The sequence below is a fragment of the Rhinolophus hipposideros genome (genome assembly GCF_964194185.1).
Source record: "Rhinolophus hipposideros genome assembly, chromosome: 1".
NCBI classification, from domain to species: domain Eukaryota; kingdom Metazoa; phylum Chordata; class Mammalia; order Chiroptera; family Rhinolophidae; genus Rhinolophus; species Rhinolophus hipposideros.
The window spans coordinates 3731417-3758778 of NC_138047.1; the positions used below are offsets into that span (position 1 = coordinate 3731417).

A 27362-nucleotide genomic window follows, 5' to 3' on the forward strand; every position below is an offset into this window, starting at 1 on the left:
ATGTATAGTATTGAGCATATATTAGAAAAGAATAAAGATCTAAAATAAATAATCTAAGCTTCAACCTTAGGAAACTAGGAAAATAAAGTAAATCCAAAGAAGAAAAGAAATAAAAGTTGGAGGAGAACTAATGAAATTGAAAACACAGAAATCAATAGAGAAAATCAAAGAAGCCAAAGCTGGTTCTTTGAGAAGATCAATATAATTGATAAACTTCTAGTCAGGTTAAGAAAAAAATAGAGAAGACACAAATTACTAATACTAGAAATGAAAAGGCTGTGCTCGCTTCAGCAGCACATATACTCAAATTAGAAATGGAAAGGCAATCATCACTACTGACCCCACTGACCATAAAAGAATAGTAAAGGAATACTGTGAATAACTATGCCCACAGATTTGATAACCTAGATGAAACGGACCCAATTCCTTGAAAGACACAGTCTGCCAAAACAAAGAGAAAATAGACAATCTGAATGGGCTTATGTCTATTAAAGAAATTTAATCAATAATTAATAACCTTGCAAAACAAATCACCAGGCCCAGATGGCTTCAATGGTGAATTCTACCAAACATCTAAGGAAGAAATTATACCCATTTTTTATATTTTATTCCTGTAGATAAAAGCAGAGGGAATATTTTCTAATTTATTGTATGAGGCCAGCATTAACCTAACACCAAAATGAGACAAAGGCATCACAAGAAAGGAAAACCACACACTAGCATCTCTCTTGAACATAGATATAAAAATGTTTATATTAGGTAATATAAAATTCCTCAAAATAATAGCAAATCAAATCCAACAATGGATAAAAATAATTATACACTACTACCAAGTGGGATTTATTCTAGATAATATATCCAGGGCTGGTTTAACATTTAAAAATCAATGAATGTAATTCATCACATCAACTGAAAAGAAAAACCAATAGATGCAGAAAACGCATTAGACAAAATCTAACATCATTCATGATAAAAACTCTGAGCAAATTAGGAATAGAGGGGAACTTCCTCAAACTGATAAAGAACATCTAAGGGAAAAAGCCTACAGTTAATATCATACTTAGTGGTGAGAAACTAGATGACTTCCCACTAAGGTCAGGAACATGGCAAGGATGTCTCCTCTACCTACTACTTTTCAATGTTATACTGCATGTCCTAGCTACGCAATAGGACAAGAAAAGAAAACAAAGTATACAGATTGGGAAGAAAGAAATAAAACTGTCTTTATTCACAGATGACATGATTATCTATGTAAAAAATCACAGTGAATGAAGAAAAAAATCTGAAACTAATAAATGGTTATATAGCAAGGTTGCAGGATATAAGGTTAATATCCCAAAACCAGTCACTTTCTTATATACCAGCAACAAACAAATGAAACTTGAAATTAAAAACACTGTCATTTACATTACCACCAAAACATGAAATACTTAGGTAGAGCTCTAAAAAAAATGTACGAGGTCTATATGAGGAAAACTATAAAAGTGATAAGGCAATCATAAGATCTAAATACATGGAGACAGATTCCATATATGTAGATAAGAAGACTCAATATCATCAAGATTTCAGTTCTTTCCAATTTGATGTATGGATTCAATGCAACCCAGCCAAATCCCCACGTTACTTTGTGAATATCAACACACTGATTTTAGAGTTTATATGGAAAGGTAGAAGATCCAAAATAGCCAACATGATAGAGAAGAACAAAGTCGAAAGACTGACGCTACTCAACTTCAGGACCTGCTAGAAAACTAGAAATAGGACAGTGGGGTATTGGTGAAAGAATAGACAGATAGATCAATGAGTCACATGAGCCGTGAAATAGACCCATATAAATATAGTCAACTGATATTTCACAAAGAAAGGCAATTCAGTGGAAAAATGAGTCTTTTGAACACATAGCACCAGAACAATGGGACATCCACATGACAAAAAAACAAACCTAAACTCACATATTACATCTCTCACAAAAATTATCTCAAAATGGATCACAGACCTAAATGTAAAACAATCTATATAAATTTTCAGGAGATAATATAGGAGAAAACCTAGGTGACCTTGGGTTTGGCGTAGACCTTTTAGATAGAACACCAAAAGCACAATCCATGAAAGAAAAAATTGATAAGTTGGATTTCATAAAAACCTTCTCATAAAGAATACATTAGGGGTGGCCGGTTCGCTCAGTTGGTAAGAGCCTGATGCTGATAACACCAAGGTTACCAGTTCGATCCCTACATGGGCCACTGTGAGCTGCGCCCTCCTTAGGAAAAAAAAAACACACCAGAGTCAGAAGGTTTTATATTTAAGTTATACTGCACTTTCAAGAAATTAACCAGTATGATTCTGTACAATAATTTCAGAGAATGGAAAGAAAAAAAGGTGTCCTTTCCAAATACATTCTAGGACAGAGGCCTCTGTCAACAATAGACCAGGATAGTCTGAGAAAATAAAATTACAGGATATTATCTACACGGAAACCCCCAAATAACCCACAGATTATTAGAAAAAATGAGGGGTTAGTATAATTGCTCAATATAATCTGAATAAAAATCAATCATTTGTATACCCTAGCAACAAATGCAAGGATATAATTTTAAAAAGTCAATATACAGTAGCAATAAAAGCTTTATAAAGAAGCTAATGAAAATTTAAACAAAAGACTTGCAAGACTTTTATGGCAAAAACTACAAAATTTTATATTAAAGAAGGCCGAAATGATTGGTACACTGTGGTAATGGACAGAGTGTCATGGCCCTGTAGAGACGCAGCTCTCCTAAGCTATATTCAGTCATAATGAAAGCGTCCGCAGGCCCATGATGGTGCTTAGGCCGACTGTGCAGCTGGTGTGGATGAGTAAAGGGCCTGGACAGGCGAGGTGCAGTGAAGAGAAAGGGACTGCTGCAGATGTGCCACGGTTAGTCTCCAGGAGTCATGCTCACAAGAAGAAGGGGGTTTGACAGACGACTTTCACACAACTCCATCTGTGTGAAATTCTAGAAAACAGAGAGCAGTGGGAACTGCTGGCAAGTACCCCTTAATATGGCCTCCAAAACACACAGCACAGCCTGACGTTGCTTCTACGTGGTCACAACGCTAACGCTGATGAGCTGTTGCTAAGGTGACCGTTCTGTCAGCTTTGTACCCGGCATATGGTGGGTGCTTTCCCCTAATGACTCGTGTAGTCTCCCTCTCACACCACTCGAGTCTCTCAGCCCTCACTGCATGGGTGGACAAAACCCCTGGTCTTTGTTTTTCTAATGCACTGTTGGTGCGCTTCCTGTATACTTAGTTTATAGCTGTTATAAAATGTTATCCTCTGTATCACTCATGAGGGACAGAAGCATGAGTTAAAAGTGTTAAACATGGGACGAGTTTATGGTGAAAAAGAAAGGAGAGATAATTTATGCCTAGAGCAGAGCCTGGCACGGGGGACATTCAATCCATATTAATTTACTGGTTGAACAGTGACATTATTCATTGTTTGTCGGCAACAGTTCTCAAGGCCAAAGACCAGGCAGTGACCCTGTGCAAGGCTGTGTGCCTGTGCAGCTACCAGGGGTATTAAAGGAGAGGAAAATCGATTGGGAGGTGGGAGGGAGTATGCATGTGTCTGGAGGCTCAGCTGCGTGTCTCCTCTTGTCGAGACCTCTCCTGACGGCGTGCCGCAGACTCGCCCACCTGTGTCCTTGCATTCGTCCTTAGGACATGCTGTTATCATGTTCGGTACCCGTCTTTGTCCTGAGACAGCCTCCTCTGAAAGGCGGGACTAGGCAAGCACACAGTAGGTGCTCAGTGAATCAGCTGTCGTAACCAGAACTCCTTCCGTGCACTGTCCTGTCTCACAGCGTACGCATCTGTGTGACTACACGTTTCTCCTGGAGGCTGAGAGGTGGAGGGGATGGAACTGAAGCAGCAAGTAGGTGACAGCCGGGTGACTGGCATGTCTCCTGGTGCCTGGTGGCGACCAGGACAGCGCTCATGGGAATGCGCCGTGCCTTGCTGTTCCTTTCTTCTGCTGGCACTGCACTGTCACCGTTACACAGCTCCCCACAGCGCTGTGGCTGCAGAAGCTCCTGGGGAATGGAGCCCAGTGGCCTTGACACTGACGGCACGGGAAAGCTGGTCCCCACCTAGCTCTTCCGTGCAACGTTGCTTGTCCCACACTTGGCTCCCCTCCGCCAGGCGTGGCGCTGATGTGAGTGGCAGCACATGCTGCTGCGTGCCCGCTCTGCCTGCACCCCATAGCACATACGCTCACATAGGACCTGCCACCTCCCTAGTGCACAGCTACTCCCGCTCCTTCCTTTTTTTGCACAGAAGGAAACTGAGGCACAGAGAAGTTAAGTAACGGGTGCCAGGTGCCTAGAGGAACTGGATTTGAACCTGAAGTCTGGCTTGAACCGTGGCCTGACTGCTGCGCTCTCACAACACAGGGAGGCGTCCTGGAGAAAACAGTCTCTTCTATTGACCCACCTTTTCTGTCACCTGTTGTCGATCGTGTGATGTTGTGAGCTCTAGGAAACGCATCGTGCTTTTTGACTTCAGGAGGTGGAAAGGAAGGGGCAAGCAGCAATTTCTCTTAGATTGAAACCCACTAATACTCATGGGTCCACCCTTTGTCTGAGCAGCTGAGGGTGTCTGATTTTTTGTACTTTTATTCTTTACAAATCCCATTGTTGGCTGAGTTACAGGATATGGTTTCTTCCAGAGTGAATGAAAGTGCCATCTATTTAAAGAAACCAAGAGGAAAGTGGAGGTTTCTGTTCAGTCTTCAGAACTTGTATCTGTTCAAGGGCTTACTGAGATGTTTGGCCCAGGAGTCAAAAATGTGGGAGTCTTGAGAAGGGCAAGGATGCTGGGCCGAGTGACTGCCCTGTGCGATTTCCCTTCAAGATGCAGACGGGAGGTGGTGGGTAGTGGGGGGTGGTGTGGCCTGGTGCCTACAGGGTCTTCAGCACCGGCACCCCTGTGCCTGCTGGGCACAGGGCAGCGTTCCCGGGTTACCCCATGGTCTGTAGCTTGCGCCTGGCTAGGACACCGGCGTCAGGGTTCCCTGTGAGAGTTCGGGCTCTGGGGTGTGAGCACGGGCTGGGCACTGCCTGCAGTTAGATCCCTTCTGGCCTTTTCTTCTTATCAGCCCCCCTGGCCCAAGCCCATTGCTTCAGAATGCTACTGAGGGCGCTGTTGTCAGTGAGTGCCGCTGTGACTGGGACAGGTGGCTAAGGACTGCTTGGTATATTTTTTCTCACATTGTCCCACAGTGACGCTGTGATTTCATTCCCATTTACAGGGGGCCACATCAGGCTGACGGATGAAAATGTTTCAGTGTTTTACAGCCAGTAGGTGGCAGAGCCAGCATTCTGACTGCCTTCCCTGGACTCCCATGTTGTCATTTCCCAGAGCAGTGGGAACGTCTGTGCTGCTGTGTCCCCATGGAGCCTCCTGACAGTAATACAGGGTCTTAGCTCATGGATCCAAATGGAAAGAAAAACTTTGAAAGTTCTTTGAGGAAACAGTAGGTGGAGAAATTGTGAGAAGTCAAAGAATAGGGTCAGGTCCGTCTTTCATTACCTTTTTGGTGTTCATTCATTTTTTAAAAATAAAAGAACTTTAAGACGAGCATTTTAATTATAATTACCAAATCATGATCAGTTAGGAAATAGGAAAAAATGAAAAGAATACCAAGTTTGAGGCAAAAGAAGAAAGACGCCGTGCAAAGCAGATGTGAGGCTCCCTAAACTTTGTTTCGCCTGTGTTTGTTGTAAATGTTAGAGCTCAGATTACAGCACTGAGCACTGAGGCCCAGGGGCAGTGTGTGTGTGTGTGTGTGTGTGTGTGTGTGTGTGTGTGTGTGGTTTGATGCCACACAAACCCAGGGCACATCCTGTCTCTTACTAGACCAAGCACGTGTTTCGGGATCGCTGTTGTTGTTTTGGTTACTGTCCTAAAAATTGGTGTTTGGAGGAAAAGGCTGAAAAGAGAGAGTAGGAGATGCATCTGCAGGGATTGAAGTGACCATGTGTGGGTGTGGGTGTCATTGTCCCTGATGTGGTGCAGACGGAGGAGGATACGGGTGGTCTGCTGCTTCAATTGGCCTCCCCCCAGGGTGGGGGGTGGGTGCGGGGTGGGGGGGGCTCTCTGTGCTGCAGGGCCTGGGGCCTGAGACCCCCGCCCATCGCCCGAGGCGTTCTCTGGCTGTGTTTAGTATGTGCCATTTGTGTGGCTATCTGAATTTGATTGCATTTTCCTGGAATTTTCCAAATACCCTGTCGATTTCTACAAAAAGCCTGCTGTGGGTCAAACAGAGCAGAGAGTTTCCTTTTTGAAAAGAATTCATTTGCTAGGTCATTTATCTTATGGGTAGTCCTACAGAACCTTACTGATTGCCCCACGGTGAGTGTGTATGCTGAGGTTTTCTTCCAAATGGAAATTGCTGATGGTGCCAGACGCTGCCAGAAAGGAGGAGTACAATGATTCATCTTATCTGGCCCATCTTGTCACTGGTCCCACGTGTCATTTTTGAATCAGGTGAACACATCTCAGATCCATGTGAGAAATCAGGTGAGTAGCTGTTAGTTGACGTGCATCTCTTTGGCTAATTACAGGTTAACTTGTAATTAGAAAACTAACAAGTAGCAATATTTTTCTTAAAGCTACTGAGCCGAGACATGAAAGTCTATAGGTGGTAGACTTCAATTTTTAACAACTTCTTCAACAGTATAACTTAAAACCATTGTAATGAAGAGCCAAAAAAACATTGAATCCCATAATGTGTGCCTCTGACTTCAAGTTTTGGATGTTAGTTGCTGTTCTAAATAATTTTCTTCTGAGAGGCATAGTCAGGTGATGGTCAGAGCTATTCTTCCCTCTTAGCTTCAGGGATTTTCAGTTGATCCTGTCATGGTTCTTTCCTACAAATGTCACAAATTGAACAAATCATTTTATGAAGGATTTAATTTAGGTAAAAGTCTTCCATTAAGATGGTTACAAGTCGGGGCCGGCCCGGTGGCCCCGGTGGCTCAGGCGGTTGGAGCTCCATGCTCCTAACTCCGAAGGCTGCCGGTTCGATTCCCACATGGGCCAGTGGGCTCTCAACCACAAGGTTGCCAGTTCAATTCTTCGAGTCCCACAAGGGATGGAGGGCTGTGCCCCCTGCAACTAGCAACGGCAACTGGACCTGGAGCTGAGCTGCACCCTCCACAACTAAGACTGAAAGGACAACAACTTGACTTGGAGAAAAGTCCTGGAAGTACACACTGTTCCCCAATAAAGTCCTGTTCCCCTTCCCCAATAAAATATTAAAAAAAAAAAAAAAGATGGTTACAAGTCACTCTCATTCAAGTGGGGTTTGAAATTATATTTTACTTGACTTAGATAATCTTGTTAAATTCTTTAATTAAAAAAATGATGTAGGGGCCAGCCCAGTGGCCAAGGTGGTTGGAGCTCTGTGCTCCTAACTCCAAAGGCTGCCAGTTCGATTCCCACATGGGCCAGTGGGCTCTCAACCACAAGGTTGCCAATTCGATTCCTTGACTCCTGCAAGGGATGGTGGGCAGCGCCTCCTGCAACTAAGATTGAACACAGACCTTGAGCTGAGCTGCCGCTGAGCTCCCGATGGCTCAGTTGGTTGGAGCGCATCCTCTCAACCACAAGGTTGCTGGTTCGACTTTCACAAGGGATGGTGGGCTGTGCCCCCTGCAACTAGCAATGGCAACTGGTCCTGGAGCTGAGCTGCGCCCTCCACGACTAAGACTGAAAGGACAACAACTTGACTTAGATGGAGCTGATGAGTCTTGGGAAAAACACACTACTGTTCCCCAATAAAGTCCTGTTCCCCTTCCCCAATAAAAAAAAATGATGTAGGATCATGAATCCAAGTCGTTCATTTGTCAGTTTTTAGTCTGAGTTTAAGAAAAGGTGATCAGAAACTCAGTTTTTCCCTTAAAGCCCTTTGAGTCTAGTTGAAGAGAGAAGAGTGGTGCTCACAAGCTGAGCAAAATAAAGCGAGACGGGCTGGCTGTATTTGACACGTGACGTGTGGTGAGACAGGCTGGCAGACGTTCTGTAAGGGACCAGGTGGGAGATGTTCAGCTTTCTGGGCTGTTATGGTCTCTCACGTCTACAATCTACTCCAGTGGGAAGGCAGCCGGTCTGCACGGAGGAAGGGTGCAGCTGTGTGCCATCGAGACCTTATCACAGGAGATGGCAGCTGCATGTGGCCCATGCTGTGGTGCCCAGCTGGTGTAACACGTTAGCAGGGGCAGTGGTCACAGGGATGGCTGGAGGGCAGCACAGTCCGCAGGGACGGCAGTGCTGTTCAGCAGGTCGATGACCTGGGTGGGAGGTTTCTCCTCTGTGGGCGGGGACTCAGAGCACCTGTTCTGTGGACGCGTGCAGACTGTGCATGGCTGGCACATCGCCTGATGGCTGTCCTTCCTGCTTTCTCACATCCACTCTTGTCCTCCTGTGGCCTTCACAGCGGCCAAACAACCCCACCAAACAGAATCGGGTTCATGCCGTCCGTCATTAGTGCCCCAGTGTCCTGGTCACTTAGCACGTGTGCCCTGCTCCAGGGTCATGTTCGTTCTGCTAGCACCATCCTGGCCCCCAGTTTCAGCTTTAGAGCTGTTTTCCCTGCTGCAATGTGAAGGCAGCCTGCAGCTGCCTGGACATGGTTACCTTGGCAGACGGCTTGTTCATCCTCACCACTGTGATTTCACATTGAGAGAGCTCCCTGGGCCTCAGGAGGAGGCCTCGCAGGCAGTCTGTTCTCCCTGTTCCAAGTCTGCCCATTTGCTCATCTGTGACCTGTGTCACTCGGTGGAGAGTGAGGGCTCCACCCACAGGTCTCCCCCACCCGATCGTCTACCACGCCACCCTGAGGATGTAGCCTCATGTAGTCATGGCGTTAATGCCATGGTCAGTTATACAGAACACCAGCAGTGACTGGCCCATAACTGAGTGCTTGTGAGTGTTAGCTGAAGCCATTACCAACGGCCTGTGAGGTGCACATACCTCCCTTAGCAGTGAAATGACTTATGAGGCTTGAAAATGAGACTGAGAAGCATCTGAAGGTCAGGGTCCACTCACCCTGAGAAAAGACAAATCACAGAGCCACCTACAGCCAGCACTTGTCATTTAGGCAGCCTAGGGTAATAAAATGAATAATTGAATGTCTGTGAGTGAATTTGCATGTCTTCTGGGGAGCTTCCAGGCTAGCAGGTTCACACTTTATCTTCCGTCTGTCCCCACACATCCACTTGTGAGTTTCTGTCGGAGGAGAAACTATTCCACAGGACTAGAGAAAGTGGAGAAAGGCAAGGGGCCTTTGGGATGTCTCTGAACAATGGGGTAATTGAGCTCTCTTTTTGTTTAGATGTCCACACAGAAGCTGTGCAGGCAGCACTTGCAAAACACAAAGAAAGGAAGATGGCAGTGCCTATGCCTTCCAAACGCAGATCCTTGGTGGTGCAGACCTCGATGGACGCCTACACGCCTCCAGGTGAGGGGCAGGCCACCCCTGTGTTGTGAGTGGTGATCGTGCTTAGAACTAATTCAGTGCCAGCTTTCAAGTAATGGTGCTCTGGCTTGGGTTTTGTGAACCATAAGTCCAGAAACAGTATATGTGTTCTAACTTATACTTGGAAAGAAAGTTACCATCATTTTGTAGGTATCTGTGCAAAACTGTATTTGAAACTTTTTATCGAGACTCATAAGTATGATAGATTTAAAGTATTACAAAATTTTACTTAATTCTTCATGTAGCAGAAGAGAAGCAGTAGAACTTGTCTTCTTCTTAGACTGGTATATACATGTTTTCAAGTCTTTAAAATATAGATATATTGTAAAGTTGCATTAAGAAACCAAATGAAAAATTTAGGCAGTTACCTAATTTGGGGTCATCAAACTTTTCTGTAAAGTACAGAGTATTTTGGTCTCTGCAGGCCATGAGGTGTCTATCACAGCTGCTTACTCTGGTATTGTAGAGAATGTGCTAATAAAACTTTATTTATAAAAACAAGCAGAGGGCTGGTTTGGTCCACAGTCTTGCTGATCCCTGATCTAGGTGGTTGAAGGTAATATACCATTTAGATTTCTGATTTTGATACTGCTTCTATTCAATCTTGAACTTAATATAACTACCTAAGTTTTTTTACTTCACTCTGCCAAATAATTATAGTCTATATCTCATGACCTTCAAAACCTAAGTGAAGCATACAGGTAACCCTTCAGGTACCTGCTACAAACATGAAGGACTGAGCCGAATCTACTTGATGTTTTCTCTATGATTTTGGCTCTAAAGTTATTCACGTCATTGTTGACACAGACCTGAGTTTCTTTTCTACAGACCTACGAGGTTGGATAATTAAGTTTGCAAACTCATCCTAGAAAAAGTGCTGCATACCTCATTGCTGAATATCACTATGGTCACCTTCAAAGTACTCCCCTTGGGAAGCTATGCACCGATGACAGCTCCTGGTCCATCCTTCAAAGCAATGTTGGAACTCTTTTTCTGGAATGGCCATCAGAGCTGTTGTCGTATTACCTTTGATGTCCTGAATGTCATCAAAATGTCTTCTTTTCAATATTTCCTTTATCTTCGGGTAAAGAAAGAAGTCATTGGGAGCCAGATTGGGTGAGTAGGAAGGGTGTCCCAATACAGTTATTTGTTTAATGGCTAAAAACTCCCTCACAGACAGTGTTGTATGAGCTGGTGCATTGTCGTGATGCAAGAGCCATGAATTGTGGTGAAAAGTTCAGGTCATCGAACTTTTCATGCAGCCTTTTCAGCACTTCCAAATAGTAAACTTGGTTAACTGTTTGTCCAGTTGGTACAAATTCATAATGAATAATCCCTCTGATATCAAAAAAGGTTAGCAACATCGTTGCAACAAGTTGGCAAACTTAATAATTGTCAGACCTCGTAAGTTACCTTGCGCACTACTTTGAACAGTTTTAAATGCTGCCAGTTTTGTTCACAAGAGGAAATTAAGGTGCAATAAGAACAGTTGAAGATCTACAACATTTTTTGGAGTGTTTGCAAGCAGTGAGGGAAATAGAACACCCACGTCACCTCAGATTTGTGGTAGTTCTCCAAATAACTCCTAAATATTCACCTTTACACATCTTTAAAGGTTCAAGTCCTGAGCTTTCTGAGACAAATCTTAGGTATGGTATACCATAATCATTATGGTTTTTATCTACAAATAATCCAACAACTCTTCTTCATCTCATGAGTATATATAATTTAAAAAAAAGAATATAAATAACACTCTTGTAAGAAAGGGAGTCCTTTTTGCCAGTTTCCTTACTTACTCTCTTTCCTTTCATGCTGAGTCTCAGTGTAATTTGGGACTATTTAAAAATCAGCATAATTAATATGCTTAATTCTGTTTGTATACAAAGTTATAATTTGCCAAAATGTATAATATGGAACTTTCATTTTGTGTGTGTAAGTCCATTCTGTGCAACAAACAGAATGGACTTACAAGGATAACAAACACACTTAAAATATTTTTAACAAATCTTTGGAAGCAGGCAGAATTCAGAGAGATACACATTTTTCTGGGCCACTTTTTATGAGAAATGCTGAATTTAAAATGCAAGAGGCAATGTGATTATTCATATATGTGCTTTTTCACATGCTTTTTCTATCTTTAGAAATATTATTGTACCAGACAAAACTTTCAGAAAAACAAACCTTGTACAAATATCAGCAAAATATAAAAGAACATTATTGAAAATGTTATTTTTGATGAAACATTTGCATTTCATTATTTAGCATTTTCATGTAAAGCGTAGAATACATTTTGTACACTGTCACTCAGGAGTCCTGGTGATAGTATCACACGAGATGGTTTTGTACAATCATAAATGCCTATTTATAAGCATATTTGCTTGAACAGAATCTTGGCTCAGGGTCATTTTCTTCATTCTGTTTTCCTTGGTTGCTGGTAACTTTTGTTAGAACTCATGTCCACTGCTCTTTAAGGACTATTCCTGAAGTTTATTTTCTCTTCATGAGAAATGACTGGTTGCTGACCAGTGTCATAGTTTCTGGAGAAGATCGAATTAGGACTGTTCCACTGCAGTCTGCTACAGGGAAACTTTCCTTTAGTTTTCACATATAAAAATATAAGAATAATGTGCCAGCACGTCTGCTTCTAGCCATCATGAAGTAACTGGTACCAGACTAACCCGTGCACTATAAACAGCTATGAAACTGCACAAAAACAAAGGAGACACCAGTGATTAGGCTGTGGGCCTGAAGCAGTGTGAGACTGCACTGACAACAGGAAAAGACATGAGGCAGGCCCCCCACTTCCAAGTTCTCTGCCTGGATGAAATTTTAGGACCGTGGCACAAAGACTGCTGTCTGAGCCAGCATGTCCATCCTGCTATGTTGAGGAGTCAGAGATCCAACTTCAAGGAAGATAAAGGAGCTGCAGATTTCCACAGACTCACACTAGCAAAAAAATGACTTCAAGTCTGCCCAAGCTCAAGAGGGTCACCAGTAATTGAAGTAAATGCTAAAGTAGAAATCACAAGGCTTCCGAGGAAGATTATAGAATTCAGAGTCTCCTCAACGGACCATCCACAGTATCTGGTACTTGAGAAACAATCACTAGACATTCAGAGAAACAGGATATGTAATCTGCGGCCACAGAAATAGGACTCAGTACAAAAGGAACAATAGTTGGCCTCTGCTGTGCTCTCAGTAGCCACTAAGCACTAGGCTGTCCACAACAAAAATTGTGGCTGGTCTCAATTGTAGTTGCTGTAAGCGTGAAATACACACAGATCTAGATGAGTTGAAAAAAATGACTGGAAAATTTCATTAATTTTGGTATGTATTTCATGTTAAAACGATATTTTGAGTTAAATAAAAATACATTATTGAAATTCTACCTGTTCATATGTTGGAAAGCACTGGTGTAGGTGTTTGATATAGAAGAAGATGGGATTTTCAAATCTGTAATTATAAATATTTATTCAGGGAATCCAATGAGAATATGTCAAAGAAATAAAGGAAAATATCATCTTAATAGTTGAGCTGAACAGACAAAGGGAAAAATATTTTTTAAACTAATGGAAACTCCAGAACTGAAATGAAATATCACTGGATCAGTTTAATATCAGATTCGAGAAAGCATGTGGAGGCTGTGAAATTGAAGAGACATCAAGAAATACTTTACATACAGGAAAACAAACACATGAAGGATAAATGACTTATATGAAGACATTGTAGAGGCCAGAAAACAATGGAAGGAAACCTTTAAAGTTCTAAAAGGGAATGAATTAAACTGTCAACTCATATCTAGTGAAAATATTTTTCATAAGCAAGGATGTTAAAAGAAACAAAGACAATGAAACACATGAAAGCGGAAAAAATATGGTGCCAGCAGACCTGCACTGCAAACATGCTGACAGATGGCACTTAGGCTGATGGGAAAAACCACCAGATGAAAACTTATGTCTGTGAAAATACTTAAAACAGTGAATAACTGGGAAAATGTAAAATACTTGTAATTTGCTTTAAAAAAATAATTGCTCAAAAGACAGGGACAGATGAATGGAAGTAAACTGTTGTGTGGTTATTACATTTGTGAAGTAGGAAGCAGTTTGTATTGTCGCATTTGAAGGTCAAATTTCAATATTGACCCAGTATAGACCCCTTAAGCAGCACACTGTTTCCCTAGAGCAACCACTAAAAATGGGAAGTATAGGTTAGGAGTTAATAGAGGGTATGAAATAAAACTCTTTATATGGTTAATAGAAAAGAAGTCAGGAAAAATCAACAGAGATAAAAATAGAAATGAATAGAAAACAAATAGCAAAATGTTAGATTTAAACCCACTCATGCCACTGATTACTTTAGATGTAAATGCACTAAAAACCCAATTTAAAGACAGAGACAGACTGGCTAGAAAGGGGAGATAGACACATCTATATGTTGTCTACAAAAGACATATTTAAATGAAAAAGCAAGGATATTTAAAGGGATGGAAAAAGATCTAGTGCAAACCTACAGCTCATGAAGGTGAACAAGTGTTTGTTACTGTCAGACAAAGCAAACAACAGGACAGTGCAGGACGAGACACAAAGAGGGGCAATGTGTAATGGGAAATGAGCTGTTCACCAAAAAGACCGCAGAATGAATATGTATACATAAAAACAGAGCCTTGTAAGTTATAAATTAGAAACTGGCATAAGGAATGGAAAAATGGAAAAATCAAGAATAATAATTAGGAAATTTTAAAAGTACCCTCCTTAAATACTCTTAAGAAAGTTGTCAGAATACTGTCAACCAATTTGACGGAGTTGATATTCACAGAAGATGACATCTAACTATTGCAGAACACACATTCATTTTTAATAAGTTTCTTGAGATATAACTTAAACTCCATAAAATTAACCCATTGTAAGTTTATAATTCAGTGATTTTTAGTAAATATATCGATTGTGCAACCATTGCCATCTGGTTTTAGAATATTTCCGTCACATCCAAAAGTTTCCTTGTACTGAGATTACATCATAAAAATGGCAGCATGAGGTGAGCCTCTTGAAATCTGCCCTGGAATTTACAACTAGTTGAACAACTTTAATTCCACAAAGGACTCCCTGCACAGCAACAGGGAAGATTAAGATGCGGGCAATTGAAATCATCTAAAGGTGAGCGAATTGGGTGAGCAGGTGAGGAGAGAAGAGGGAAGTGTGGAGACGCAGGCCATGTGGACACAGCAGACCAGAGCTCCCTGCATTTCAGAGCTTCCATAGCTGCAGGAGAGGGAAGAACTTGGACTGCTAGGGCTCCACTTATGGCCCACAGTCCTGCCTGAGGGATCAGTGTATAACATGGCTGAACCCAACACTCACTGCAGAGACCTTGGAGCAAAGACTGAGGGAAGAAAGCTGAAAATGGTGGTTTAAGCACTCACTTTCAAGCAGAGGACTGAAGGCATAGGCATGGATCCTACCTGCCCCCTCTCCACCCTCTCAAAGCTCGCTCCACTCCCACCCTGCCGTTGCTAGAAGTGGAACGGTAGCAGTATCAATTCAAAGGAACAGAATATATGCACTTCTGAGAACTGTGGTCCGTAGACATGGACTCGCAGCCCAACTAGTTCTGGTGAAGGGGAGGGAGCCTTGGGTGCAGGACTCGCTGTGCTGATGGTCGGCGCCACTGCTCAGAGCCATCTATCACAGCCCACCCCACTCCTGTCCCCACGTATCTGGATGGATCTCTACAGGAGTAAACAGAGCCGCTGAGACACACAGGCTCTGAATTTGGTGCAGGAAGAGCTTTGGAACTTCACAAGCTCTCACACCCTCTCCTCCCACCCCCCCGCGGAGGTGGTCCCCTTCGGCCCAGGCAACCTGTTCACGGAGGAGAAGCCCCCCTTCCAGGCAATCCCACCATTGTGTGAAAAGCTGGAATAGTGCAGCGAAAATATAACACTACAGTAAGAAAGAGACTAAAAGGCTGCACTCAGAGAGAAAATGAAACATTCTACTAACACCTACAGGAAAACAAAAGAAAGACCTCTTTCTGTCAACCTGTTGCAGAACCCACCACTGTAGATGCCTAGCAAGAGAAATAATAATTCATTAATTGCCATGGTTATCCAAGGTAACAAGACAGCTCAGACAGAAAATGAAAAGTCTCCAGACATGGAAATATGTGACTTAAATGACAGAGAATTCAAGATTGCAGTTCTGAAAAAGCTCAACGAGATGCAAGAAAACACAGAAAGGAAGTTTAATGAACTCAGAAATGCAATCAAAGAATAAAATGAACATTTTACTAAAGAGATTGAAATTTTGAAAAAGAACCAAATAGAATTTCTGGAAATTAAGAACTCAATAAAAGAAATGAATAATGGAGTGACGTCATAGGAATGGCGGCAGCGGGGTGCACTTTTTGAGTTCTCCACCAGATCTTATCACAAAGGGGACATCTATAACCTATCAAAGGACTCTGCTCATCACGCAGAACAGCTAAGAGACTCGTGCAAGGAGTATTTGAAGGTGGGCAAATTGGGTGAGCAGGGGAAGAGGGAAGGGAGTGGAGTGGAGACATGGCCTGCGTCAGTGGCTATGGAAACACGGCTGGCATCCTCAGCTGCAGAGACGCAGGGGATCCTAGGACGGAACAGAGAACACAAAAGCCAGGAGGTGGCCTCTTTCCCTGCATCCCACAGCTGATCTCTCCCGCCGAGGGAGCAGCATATCCAGCATTTGAGGCAATAACCTTAGCTGAGATCTCCAGTTGGGCTCTACCTCAGACAAAGGACACAAACTCCATACCTGGGCCCCTCCCCCTGCTCTTCCAATCCTCCCCCTCCCCCCCGCCCCCTTCCAGAGATTGAAACTGGCTCCTAAACTGAGGAGTAGTGTCAGATTACAGAGGAGCCTTAGTCCTCAAGCTCTGGGAAGACTGGCGTGCTGCTCTGACCCAGGGAAAAGGCTGGGAAAAGTGTGATTTTTGCTGGGCTGGGAGAGAGAAGACCCCTCCATCCCCAGCTCCCACCCTTTCTGGCCTGCCTAGGGTAGGGCAATTACAACTGTGGAGGAATTCCCAGGGATCAGCAGTAAGCGGCAACACATCCCTGGGCTTTCAGCAGCTCAGAAATCCTCCGCCAGCCACACACACACACACACACACACACACACACACACACCATGGAAGAACTGCCCTAAGACTCAGGAGAACTGGACACAGAGCTGGTGGTGCTACTCTTAGTGCGCATATGTGCAGGCAAGGAGAGAAACTGCACTGACTTTGTAGAAACTACCATCCAGACCCCTCAGCCCCACGAATCTAAATCTGCAGTACCAACGTCACTCTGGGCACCAGGTGACTAGCTCTGCCTGCACAATACACAGAGGACTCTTTGGTACAGCAGAGGACAACCTGGAGAATACTTGGTGGGCTGAAGCCAAGACTGTCGCAGCTTTTTTTTTTTTTTTTTTTTGGTCTTTATATCTTTGATATCTTTGCTTGTGTTGAGTGTGGATTGTCGGTTGTTTTTACATGTCAATATATCTGAGTTTTTCTTTGTAGTTGTTGTTGTGCTTGGTGATTTGCTTTGTTCTGAAATTGCCCTACCAGGGCCCATCATAAGAGGCACAAGATTCAACACACCCAGAGGCCAACTCCAGACCAAACCAGAGTACTACCAGGTTTGACCTACAAAGACACGCCCAGAAGGAATTCTATACAGGCACAAGAGCCCATAGAAGCCAAACCAGATTTAAATGGTCAACCCTCACGCAGCAGAACACCCTGCGGTGGGCAGAGCCAAGTCTCACAACTAGTCAGCCTAGGAGTTAACCCCATCTACTCACAAGCAAAAAGCAATTAAAGATCTTCTTTAACAGGACAATATACACAACACAAGAGTCACCTTTGGAGCACACGCAGAGGAGAAGAACAAAGTAGTGCAAGTCAAATATAAAGGACACATACTACATAATATAACCCAGGAAGAACTAAGAACTCTAGGGGATCTACCTAATATATCGAAGCAAACACAGAGAGTCAGCCAGAATGGGGAAACAAAGAAACATGTCCCAAATAAAAGAACAGAAGAAACATCCACAACTGGAACCAAATGAAACAGAGAAAACAAACGTATCAGAGACAGAGTTCAGAGCACTGATGATTAGAATGTTTAGGGAGATTAGAGACAACATAAACAAGGATAGAAAATCATAATGAACAACCAGTTAGGACCAAAGAACACAATTACTGAAATAAATAATTCACTTGAAGGAATTACCAGCAGGTTAGATGAAGCAGAGGATCGAATCAGCGACTTAGAAGACAAGTTAGCAGAGATCACCCAAACAGAACAACAGAAAGGAAAAAGAATAAAAAACAATGAAGATGGTTTAAGAGACCTCTGGATAACATCAAGCGCAACAACATGCGCATCATAGGAATACCATAAGGTGAAGAGAGGAAGCAAGGGATTGAGAACATATTTAAGTAATAATGTCCGAAAACTTCCCTAACCTAATGAAGGAAACCAACATACAGGCCCAGGAAGTGCAGAGAGTTCCAACCAGGAGAAACCCAAACAGGTCCACACCAAGACACATTATAGTTAAAATAGCAAAGGTTAAAGACAAAGAGAGAATCCTAAAAGCAACAAGAGAAAGACAGAGGGTTACATACAAGGGAACTCCCATAAGACTATCAAATGACTTTTCAACAGAAACATTGAAGGCCAGGAGGGAGTGGCAGGAGATACTCAAAGTGATGGAAAACAAAGGCCCACAACCTAGATTGCTTTATCCAGCAAGGCTATCATTTAAAGTTGATGGAGAGATACAGAGCTTCCCAGAAAAGAATAAGCTAAAGGAATTTATTACCACCAAGCCAGCATTGCAAGAAATACTAAAAGGACTTCTGTAAATAGAAGAAAGATGAAAACAATCTAGCTACAAATTTAAAAATGGCAATAACTATGTACCTATCAATAATCACTTTAAATATAAATGGATTAAATGCTCCAATCAAGAGACATAAGTTAGCTGAGTGAATAAGAAAGCAAGACCCTTGTATATGCTGTATACAAGAGACTCACCTCAGATCAAAAGACACACACAGGCTGAAAGTGAAGGGTTGGAGTAAGATATTTCATGCAAATGGAAATGAGAAAAAAGCTGGAGTTGCAATACTTATATCTGACAAAATAGCCTTTAAAATGAAAAACATATTAAAAGACAAAGATGGGCACGACATAATAATAAAGGGATTAATCCGACAAGAGGACATAACCCTAGTAAACATTTATGCACCCAACATAGGAGCACCTAAATACATAAACAGATATTGACTGACATAAAGACAGAGATCAACAGTAACACTATCATAGTAGGGGACTTCAACAAACCTCTGACAGCAAGGAACAGGTCTTCCAGACAGAAAATCAATATGGAAACAAAGCCTTAAATAACACATTGGACCACTTAGATTTAATTGATATTTTCAGAGCATTTCACCCCAAAGCAGCAGAATACACGTTCTTCTCAAATACACATGAAACATTTTCCAAGATAGACCACATGTTAGGCCAAAAACAAGTGATAAATTTAAGAAAATTGAAATTATACCAGTTGTCTTCTCTGATCACAGTGCTCTGAAATTAGAAATGAACTACGGGGAAAAAAACTGGAAGACACACCAATTCATGGAGGCTGAATAACTTGTTACTAAATAATGAATGGGTCAAGCAGAAAATTAAGGAAGAAATCAAAAGATATCTCGAGACAAAGGAAAATGAAAACACGACGACCCAAAATCTAGGGGATGCCGCGAAAGCAGTCTTAAAAAGGGAAATTCATAGCATTGGAGGCCTACCTAAAGAAACAAGAAACATCACTAATCAACAGTTTATCTTCACACTTAAGGGATCTGTAAAAGAACAGCAAAATTAGCCCAATGGGAGCACAAGGAAGGAGATAATAAAGATAAGAGTGGAAATAAATGACATAGAAACCAGAGAAATAATACAAAAGTTCAATGAATCCAAGAGTTGGTTCTTAGAGAAGATAAACAAAATTGACAAACCTTTAGCCAGACTCATTAAAAAAAGGAGAGGACCCAAATTAATAAAATCAGAAATGAAAGAGGAAAAGTGACAACAGACACTGCAGAAACACAAAAAATTTTAAGAAATTACTATGATTAATTAGATGCCCACAAATTTGACAATCTGGAAGGAATGGACAATTTTCTAGAGGCGTACAACCTTCCAAGGCTAACTCAAGAAGAAACAGAAAACCTGAATAGACTGATTACCACCAGGGAAATTCAGTAATCAACTGAATTCAGGGAATCAGTAATCAACAATCTCCCAACAAACAAAAGCCCTGGACCAGATGGCTTTACAAGTGAATTTTACAAAACGTTCAAAAAAGAATTATCACCTATTCTCCTTAAGCTCTTCCAAAAAACCCAGAAGGAATGAAGTGTCCCAAAAACTTTTGACGAAGCCACTATCACCCTGATCCCCAAATCAGACAAAGACACTACAAAAAACAAACTACAGGCCGATATCTCTAATGAACATAGATGTAAACATCCTCAACAAAATACTAGGGAACAGAATTCAGCAATACATTAAAGATCATACACCATGATCAAGTGGGATTCATCCCTGGTATGCCAGGGTGGTTCAATTCCGCAAGTCAATTAATGTGGTACACCACATTAACAAAATGAAAAATAAAGATCACATGATTATATCAATAGATGCAGAGAAAGCATTTGATAAAATCCAGCAGCCATTTATGATAAAAACCTTTAATCAAGTGGGAATAGAGGGATCATATCTCAACATAGTGAAGGCCATATATGATAAACTGACACCTAACATAATACTCAATGGGGAAAAACTAATACCATTCCCCATAAGATCAGGAACAAGGCAAAGTTGCCCACTTTCTCCACCTCTATTCAACATAGTGCTGCAAGTTCTAGCCACAGCAATCAGATAAGAAAAAGAAATAAAAGGCATCCAAATCTGTAAGGAGGAAGTAAAATTGTCATTATATGCAGATGACGTGATACTATATATAGAGAACCCACTAAGAAACTATTAGAGCCGATAGATGAATTTAGTAAAGTAGCAGGATACAAAATTAATATTCAGAAATCAGTTGCAATTGTACATACCAATAATAAAATATCAGAAGGAGATATTTAAAAAAAAATCCCATTTACAATTGCTCCAAAGACGATAAAATACCTGGGAATAAATTTAACCAAAGAAGTAAAAGATCTGTCCTCAGAAAATTATGACACTGAAGAAAGAAATAAAAGAAGATACAAATAGATGGAAACACATACCATGTTCATGGATGGGAAGAATTAATAGTTAAAATGTCCATACTGCCTAAGGCAATATACATATTCAGCGCAATTTCTATCCAACTACCAACGACATTTTTCACAGAAATAGAACATATAATCCTAAAGTTTATATGGACCATAAAAGACCCTCGATAGTGTCAGCAATCTTGAAAAATAAGAACAAAGTGGTAGATACAACAGCACCTGACATCAAATTGTATAAAAGACTACAGTAATCAAAACAGCATGGTATTGGCATAAAAAAAGACACATAGATCAATGGAACACAATAGAGAGTCCAGAAATAAATCCATGCCTATATGGCCATTTAATCAACGACAATGGAAGCAAGAATGTATGGTGGGGTATAGACAATCTATTCAATAAATGGTGCTGGGAAACCAGGACAGACACATGCAAAAAAATGAAGCTGGCCCACCTCCTTACACCACATACAGAAATAAATTTAAAATGGCTTAAAGACTTAAATGTAAGCTCTAAAACCATTAAATTCCTTAAAGAAAATATAGGAAGAAACTTCACAGACGTTACCTGGAGTAAGATTTTTACTGATATATCCCCTCGCATGAGGGAAGTAAGAGAAAAAATAAACATGTGGGATTACATCAAACTAAAAAGTTTTCTCACAGCAAAGGAAACCATCAATAAAACAAAAAGGGATCCTACTGAATGGGAAATGATATTTCCCAATGATATATCAGATAAAGGGTTAATATCAGAAATTTATAAAAAAACTCACTCAACTCAACTCCGAAAAAACAAACAATCCAAATAAAAAATGGGCAGAGGACATGAAGAGACATTTTTCTAAACAGGAGATACAGATAGCAAACAAACATATGAAGAAATGCTCAAACTCACTAATTATTAGAGAAATGCAAATAAAAACCACAATGAGATACCACCTCACCCCATTCAAAATGGCTAGGATCAATAAATCAACAAACAACAAGTGCTGGCGCAGATGTGGAGAAAAGGGAACACTCGTGCACTGTTGGTGGGATTGCAGTTTGTTGCAGCCAGCATGGAAAACAGTATGGAGGTATTTCAAAAATCCGAAAATGGAACTACCTTATGATCCAGCAATTCCACTCCTAGGTATCTATTTGAAGAAATCCCAAACTCCAATTTAAAAATCTTTATGCACTCCTATGTTTATTGCAGCACTATATACAATAGCCAAGACATGGAAACAACCGAAATGCCCATTGGTAGATGACTGGATTAAGAAACTGTGGTACATTTATACAGTGGAGTATTAAGCAGCCATAAAGAAGAAAGAAATCTTACCATTTGCAACAACATGGATGGACCTAGAGAACATTGTTAAGTGAAATAAGTCAGACAGAGAAAGACAAATACCATATGATCTCACTTATATGTGGAATCTAAAGAAAAGAATAAGTGAATGAAGTAAGCATAAACCGTTTTGGAGACAGAGGAAAAACTGAGGGTTGGTAGATGGGAGGTGGAGTGGGGATAAGGGGGAAGGTGAGGGGATTAGAAAACATTCGTAATCACAAGAGGGCCACAGGGTTTTGAAAATTAATTTGGGGAATATAATCAATAATGTTGTAAAGATTTTGTAGGATATCTGATGGACTCTTGTCTCATTAGGGACACCACCTCAGGGATGATGTAGATGACTGATTGTTCACCTGAAGCAGAAACTGAACAATAATGAATGTCAACTACTAGTGTGTGTGTGTGTGTGTGTGTGTGTGTGTGTGTGTGTATGTATGTATTTAAAAGAAGCGGAGTATAGCATTAGGAATAGAGACAATGGAAATGTAATGGCTTTGTGCGATTTCAGAGAGATAGTGGATGGGGGAGTGGGTTTACACAGTGTGAGGTATATAAAAGATAAACGTCTAAGTATTACTTTGTCTTGTGCACCTGAATCTAATAAAAATTTGAAAATATATGAAAAAAAGAAATGAATAATGAAATAGCCATCTTAGGTAGTAGAGTTGATAGATGGACGAAAGAATCAGTGATATCGAAGATAGAAACCTGGAAATGACATGATGTAAGAAGAAAGAGACTTGAGACTTAAAAGAAATGGAAGAACTCTAGAAGAACTTTCTGACTCCATCAGAAAGAGCAATATAAGAATAATGTGCATACCAGAAGGAGAAGCAAGAGAGAATGTAACCGAGAGTGTCTTCAAACAGTCGACGAGAACTTCCCAAACTTGTGGAATGAACTAGATCCTCAAATCCAAGAAGCCAATAGAACACCTAATTACCTCAATCTGAACAGGCCTTCTCCAAGGTACATTGTATTGAAGCTGTCAAAAATTAACGACAAAGACATAATTGAATGAAACTGGCATTGATGCAGGGACAGGAGTTGTGATCCGAGTTTGTCACTTTAGAACCCAGTGGGCACTGTCCTGTGTGGCGATGGGTTTTTCTAGATTAATTGCCATCTACATGGCATAACATGGGTGCACACATTTATTTTATTGTGATTAATACATACACCACATAGCTATCCACTCACGATGCCATGAGATAGGAATGTTTTAGTGTGAGCTCTCTTTTTTTAAATTAAAGTTTATTGGGGTGACAAAAAAAAAAGTAACGACAAAGAAAGAATCCTCAAAGCAGCCTGGGAAAAGAATCCAGCAACCTACAAAGGAAAGCCCATTAGATTATCATCAGAGTTTTGAACAGAAACTCTACAATCCAGGAGGGAGTGGAATCAAATATTCAACTATTGAGAGAGAGAAATTATAAGACAAGAATAATATATCCAGCAAAGATATCCTTTAGATATGAAGTTGGAATAAAGATCTTTCATAGAGAAGCTGAGGGAATTTTCTAACATACAACCTGCACTATAAGAAGTCTTGAAGGAGGCTATTCTGCCGGCATAAGTGGGGATAATTTGTGACAACTGAAAAACATAAAAGGGTGGAGAGTAAAGGCCTGTCCTGGAAAAAGGGAATGGTAAAAGTTAGCATGCTGAAGAAAATGGAATACTCTAAATATGAAACTTTCTTTTATGTAAACTTAATGGTAATCAGTCAAAGAAAAATCCAGAACTGAATTATATAACATAATAAAAGAAGATTCAGTGGGAGAATTCATAGAATACTACCACACTGAAATAATAGACAGCAACAAAAAGGCAAAGAAACAATATCTTACGAAAATATCAAAGATAGAATGATAGGTAATCCTCACATATCAGCAATCACCCTAAACATAAATGGACTGAACTCACCAATAAAAAGTCAAAGCGTACCAACCAGATTGGATCAGAAAACTAAACCCAATCATATCTTGCATCCAAGAGACACATCTCAACTACAAGGACAAACATAGACTCAAAGTGAAAGAGTGGAAATTGACACTCCAAGCAAATGACATCCAGAGAAAATCAGGTGTATCCATACTAATACCAGATGAAATCGACTTCAGGATAAAAAAGGTAACAAGAGACAAAGATGGATATTTCATAATGATAAAGGGGACTATTCAACAAGAAGACATAACAGTCATCAGTATTTATGCCCCCAATCAGGGAGCACCGAAATATACCAAGCGACTACTAACAGAACTAAACGGAGAAATTGACCAAAACCCAATTGTAGTAGGGGACATAAATACATTATTGACAGCTATGGATAGATCATCCAAACAGAAAATAAAGAAATAGCAGCCCTAAATGACAAGTAACATGAAATGGACATAATTGACATTTATAGAGCACTTCATTCTAAAACATCAGACTATACATTCTTTTCGAGTGTAGCCTACTGAGGGGCAGCCTGATGGCTCTGTTAGTTAGAGCCCCAGTTCCCAACAAGGTTGCCAGTTCAATCCTCACATGGGATGGTGGGATGCGTCCCCTGCAACTAAAGACTGAAAACAGCGACTGGACTTGCAGCGGAGCTGCGCCCTCCGCAACTAGATTGAAGGACAATGATTTGGAGCTAATGGGGCCTGGAGAAATACACTGTTCTCCAATATTCCCCAGTAAAATTAAAAGAAAAAAAAAGAAAACCCAGCCAACAGAGGCATAGCGGTTTGTTTAAAAAAAAAAAAAGAAAAAAAAGTCTATTGCATTCCTACATACTAACAATGAAATATTAGAAAAAGAAATTTAAAAACACATTCCTTTTGCAATTTCAACAAAAAGTTTTAAATACCTAGGAATAAACTTAACCAAGGACTTGAAAGACCTATATACTGAAAACTGTAAGACATTTTTAAAAGAAATTGAAGAAGACACAAAGAAATTGAAAGGCATTCCGTGTTCATGGATTTGAAGAATCAACATAGTTAAAATGGCCATATTACCCAAAGCAATGTACAGATTTAATGCAATCCCCATCAAAATCCCAGTGGCATTTTTAAAAGAAATAGAACAAAAAATCATCAGATTTGTATGGAAACATAAAAGACCCCAAATAGCCAAAGCAATTCTAAGAAAAAAGAACAATGCTGGAGGTGTTACACTCCCTGACTTCAGCTTGTACTACAGGGCAACAATAATCAAAACAGTATGGTATTGGCAGGAAAACAGACACTCAGACCAATGGAATAGAATTGAGAACCCAGAAATAAACCCACATAAATATGGGCAGATAAGTTTTGACAAAGAAGCAAAAACCATGCAATGGAGGAAAGACAGCTTCTTCAATAAATGGTGCTGGGAGTATTGGAAAGCCACATGCAAAAGAATGAAACTGGACTGCTATCTGTCACCATGTATCAAAATTAATTCAAAATGCGTCAAAGACCTATGCATAAGACCTGAAACAGTAAACTGCATAGAAGAAAACATAGGTACTAAACTTATGGACCTTGGGTTCAAAGAGGATTTTATGAATTTGACTCACAATGCAAGGGAAGTACAAGCTAAAATAAATGAATGGGACTATATCAAACCAAAAAATCTTGTGCACAGCAAAAGAAAACGACAAAATAAAGAGACAACCAGCCGAATGGAAGAAGATTTTTGCAAACAACGCCTTGATTAGAGGCTTATATCCAACATATACAAGGAGCTCATGCAACTCAACAACAAAAAAACGAAGAACCCAATTGAAAAATGGCAGAGGCCTTGAAGAGACATTTCTACAAGGAGGACATACAAATGGCCAATAGACATGAAAAAATGCTCAACATCACTAATCATCAGAGAAATGCAAATAAAAACCGCAATAAGATATCACCTCATTCTATTTAGAATGTCTATCATGAACAAGACAAATAGTAACAAGTGTTGGAGAGGCTGTGGAGAAAAAGGAACCCTCATACACTGTTGGTGGGAATGCAGATTGGTGTGGCAACTACGGAAGGCAGTGTGGAGGCTCCTAAAAAAATTATGAATAGAATTACTGTATGACCCAGCAATCCTTCTCCTGGGTATCTACCCAAAATATCTGAAAACATTTATCCATAAAGACAGGTGTGCTCCAATGTTCATTGCAGCTTTCTTTACGGTGGCCAACACATGGAAATAACACATGGAAATAATAATAATAATAAAATGTCCTTCGATAGATGAATGGATAAAGAAGTTGTGGTAGTTATACACAATGGAATACTATTTGGCCATAAGAAAAGATGAAATAGTACCATTTGCAGCAACATGGATGGATGTTGATATTATCATGTTAAGCTAAATAAGTTAGACAGAAAAAGTAGAGACCATGTGATTTTACTGATTTGTGGTATATAAAACTGAAAACAACAAAAGAACAAGACAAAAAAAATTAAGAAATAAAAACTCATAGACACAGTCAGTAGTTTAGTGCTTACCAGAGATTAATGGGAGCGGGGGCCTCTGGAAAGGGCAAACGGTCAAATATATGGCGATGGAAAGAGAACTGGCTGGATGGTGAACACACAATGAGATATATAGATAATGTAATACAGAATTGTACACCTGAAACCTATGTGACTTTACTAACAATTGTCATTCCAATAAACTTGAATTTTAAAAAAGCATTTTCTTTTACCTATTTCCAGTTAATTCCCATTGTCACTCCAGAGCTTAGGAAGCCACTGATCTAATTTATTTGCCTCTCTGAATATTCTGGGCATTTCAGAAATGAGATCATGAAATACGTTCTTTTGCATCTTGCTTCTTCTGCATCATGTTCATTGCTGAACTTTGTCCTCTTAGATAGACCACCTTTTGTGTATTCATTCACTAGTTGATGGAAATTTAGCTTGTTTCTGGGTTTTGGCTATTATGAATAATGCTGCTGTCAACATTTATGTACATATATTTGCGTATTATATGAGGATTCCATACAATACCACATGGTATTGTCTGTATTTTTTAAGCCATTCTAGTGCATATCAAATTATATCTCATTGTGGTTTTACTTTACATTTCTCTATTAATACTAATCATTTTTTCATGTGTTTATTTTCCATATACATATATATTCATTGGTGAAATGTCCAAATTTTGGCCCATTTTTAAAGTAAGTTGTCTGTCTCTTCAGTGGTTA

The 27362-nt window shown here is 40.5% G+C and overlaps 1 protein-coding gene across 2 annotated transcripts in view; it reads left to right on the forward strand.

The window, feature by feature from the left end:
• The window catches only part of DIP2C (disco interacting protein 2 homolog C), a 337740-nt gene that overhangs the window by 192604 nt on the left and 117774 nt on the right, over positions 1-27362 (forward strand). For both annotated transcript variants that reach the window (XM_081055544.1, XM_081055545.1), the window contains one exon: positions 9377-9502. In XM_081055544.1, the coding sequence (XP_080911670.1) occupies positions 9377-9502 (126 nt within the window). The remainder of the gene's footprint in view (positions 1-9376; positions 9503-27362) is intronic.